Source organism: Charadrius vociferus, unplaced genomic scaffold (genome assembly GCF_000708025.1).
Source record: "Charadrius vociferus isolate BGI_N301 unplaced genomic scaffold, ASM70802v2 scaffold1578, whole genome shotgun sequence".
Taxonomy (NCBI): domain Eukaryota; kingdom Metazoa; phylum Chordata; class Aves; order Charadriiformes; family Charadriidae; genus Charadrius; species Charadrius vociferus.
This window is the reverse complement of record NW_009649704.1, coordinates 756,909-758,918: the sequence shown is the minus strand read 5'-3', so window position 1 is coordinate 758,918 and position 2,010 is coordinate 756,909. Positions and strand designations below refer to the sequence as shown.

The 2,010-nt window shown below is 64.6% G+C and overlaps 1 protein-coding gene across 1 annotated transcript in view; it reads right to left on the bottom strand.

Annotated features, from left to right (window-relative positions):
• KCNQ4 (potassium voltage-gated channel, KQT-like subfamily, member 4) overlaps positions 1–189 on the bottom strand; it is an 8,509-nt gene extending 8,320 nt beyond the window's left edge. The window contains exon 1 of the mRNA XM_009890606.1: positions 65–189. Within this exon, the coding sequence (XP_009888908.1) occupies positions 65–189 (125 nt within the window). The remainder of the gene's footprint in view (positions 1–64) is intronic.
• Positions 190–2,010: the final 1,821 nt, after the last annotated feature.

Here is a 2,010-nt window from a genome sequence, read left to right as displayed (position 1 = left end):
GGGTGCCCACGGCGGGACCCACACGGCGGGACCCCTCCGTTCCCTGAGCATCCCTCCGGCGCACCCGGGACGGGCTCTCTGCCCAGCCTCGGCCACGGCCCCCACTGTCGCGTGGTGCCCCCCAAACCCCGTGCCCAGAGAGAACAGCGCTCCCACCGGTCCCCCCTGCGATGGGGACCAGTCCCGCATGGCACCCGTGTGCCAGCCCAGGCTGGTGGCACAGCACGTCCCCGGGCAGCCCCTCAGGCATCACGGAGGAGGACCAGGCTCCAGCGGCCGTAGGGCTCTGCCACAGCCCCGCGGTCTCTTCCCTGGGCAAAACAACCCCAAATTAAAGGCGAGGAGGAAAACGGGGGCTCCCGCACCGCAGCAGGGCTGCTGCTGCTGCAGAAGGGGGATCAGAGCTTCTCCTCTCTGCCCCCAGCACCATTGCCACCGTGGGGACCTGCCAGGGACACGGGGGCCACCTGGGAACAGCCAACACAGGGGAAGAGTTAACAGGGAGCTGCTCTGGGGCTATTTGTCCCCGAGAGCTGGGTTAAGGCATGAGGGGCTTTGGCCCATTTAAAGTAAGGAGGGGAAAAAAAAATAGACTCTGAAGCTGAAGCAAATGAAACTCCAAAAATACATTTTTTCCCCTGATCCAGCGATTCTAAAATTGGAAAGCAGAGGGCTTGTGCCACCAGCCCACGTGACGGCGTGCAAAGGGCCACTGCTCCGCCGGATCTGGTTCCATAATGGCACGGGGGGCTCCGGGCACCCGCCGGGCACCGCGGCCCCGTGGCACCGCGGGAAGGCATCACCAGCAGCGCTGGGGTGGCCAGGGCCGAGGCCAGCAGTGCAAGCGAGGTGGCGCTGGCACCCTGTCCCCAAGCTGGTGGGCACCTATCTCCCCATGGTGAGCAGTGCCTATGGGACCCACCACCGATGCTCCAGAGAGCATGGAGGGGGCTTGGCTTGGGGGAGATGCTGCCCAACACCCACTCGGGAGCCCTTTCCTGTCTCCTCTCGTTGCTGATGCGGAGCTTTAGAGCCAAACCAGCTGCCCGGGGTGGATGAGGGGTGAAATCAGACCCGACCCGCTGGGAGACACTGGGGGATGTGGTGGAAAGGGGATGATGCTCTGTGCCCTCTGGGGGGGAGCGGCCGGGCAGAGGGGAGCCGGCTCAGAGACCGAGCGCTGGGGGTGCGGGGAGGCAGCCAGGGGACGCCAGCACCCACCGAACCCACAGTTTGTGCCATGTAGGGCTGGGGGCTCTGCAAACCTGGGCATGGCATGAGGGGGCTGCCGAGTGCCCCGTGCCCACGGCGGGGCAGCACCCAGCTCAAAACCCAGCCTGAAAGGGAGACAGGCAGGTCCCCTCGCCCGAAACCACCATGAGGGGAAACTGGAGACGGGACTGATGGCAGAGACACCCCAGGGAAGGGGAGAAGGGCTGGATCCAGAGCACGGAGAAGGGACAGCTGGAGCGTCACACTACGTGCCAGCTCCAGCACCGAAGGGACGGGGGGGTGTTGCAGCCCCCACACCGCGCTGCCCTTGCCGCGGAGGGTGATGCTCCTCTCCCAGGCGCTCCCCATCTGCAAGGCAGAAGGCTGGAGCCAGTTCCTTCTCCCTCTGAATTATTAATCGAGAGGCCTTTTCCTCCGGCACAGCAGTTCTGCCATTAACTCCTCCGGCAGCCGACGGCGCAGCGGTACCCCCGTCCTGCCCGTGCCGGCAGGGATGGCAGCGGTGCCGCAGGCAGGGAGCACCGAGCTCCCTCTCGGCCACTTGGTCTGAGGAGCAAAACAAGATGTGGCTGAGCAGCCCAGGGCAGAGCCTCTCCTCTTTGTGCATCATCAGCAATAAAGATTATACAATGGGGATTTAGCAGGCAATTACACGGGCAGCGAAGCACAAAGCAGAAGAGGCGGCAGAAATCTCTCAGCCCGCAAAGATTTGCGCCTCTCGCCCTGGATGGGGAGTGGGGAAGGGGGGGGTCTCCGGTGTCTGGGTACACGCTGCTC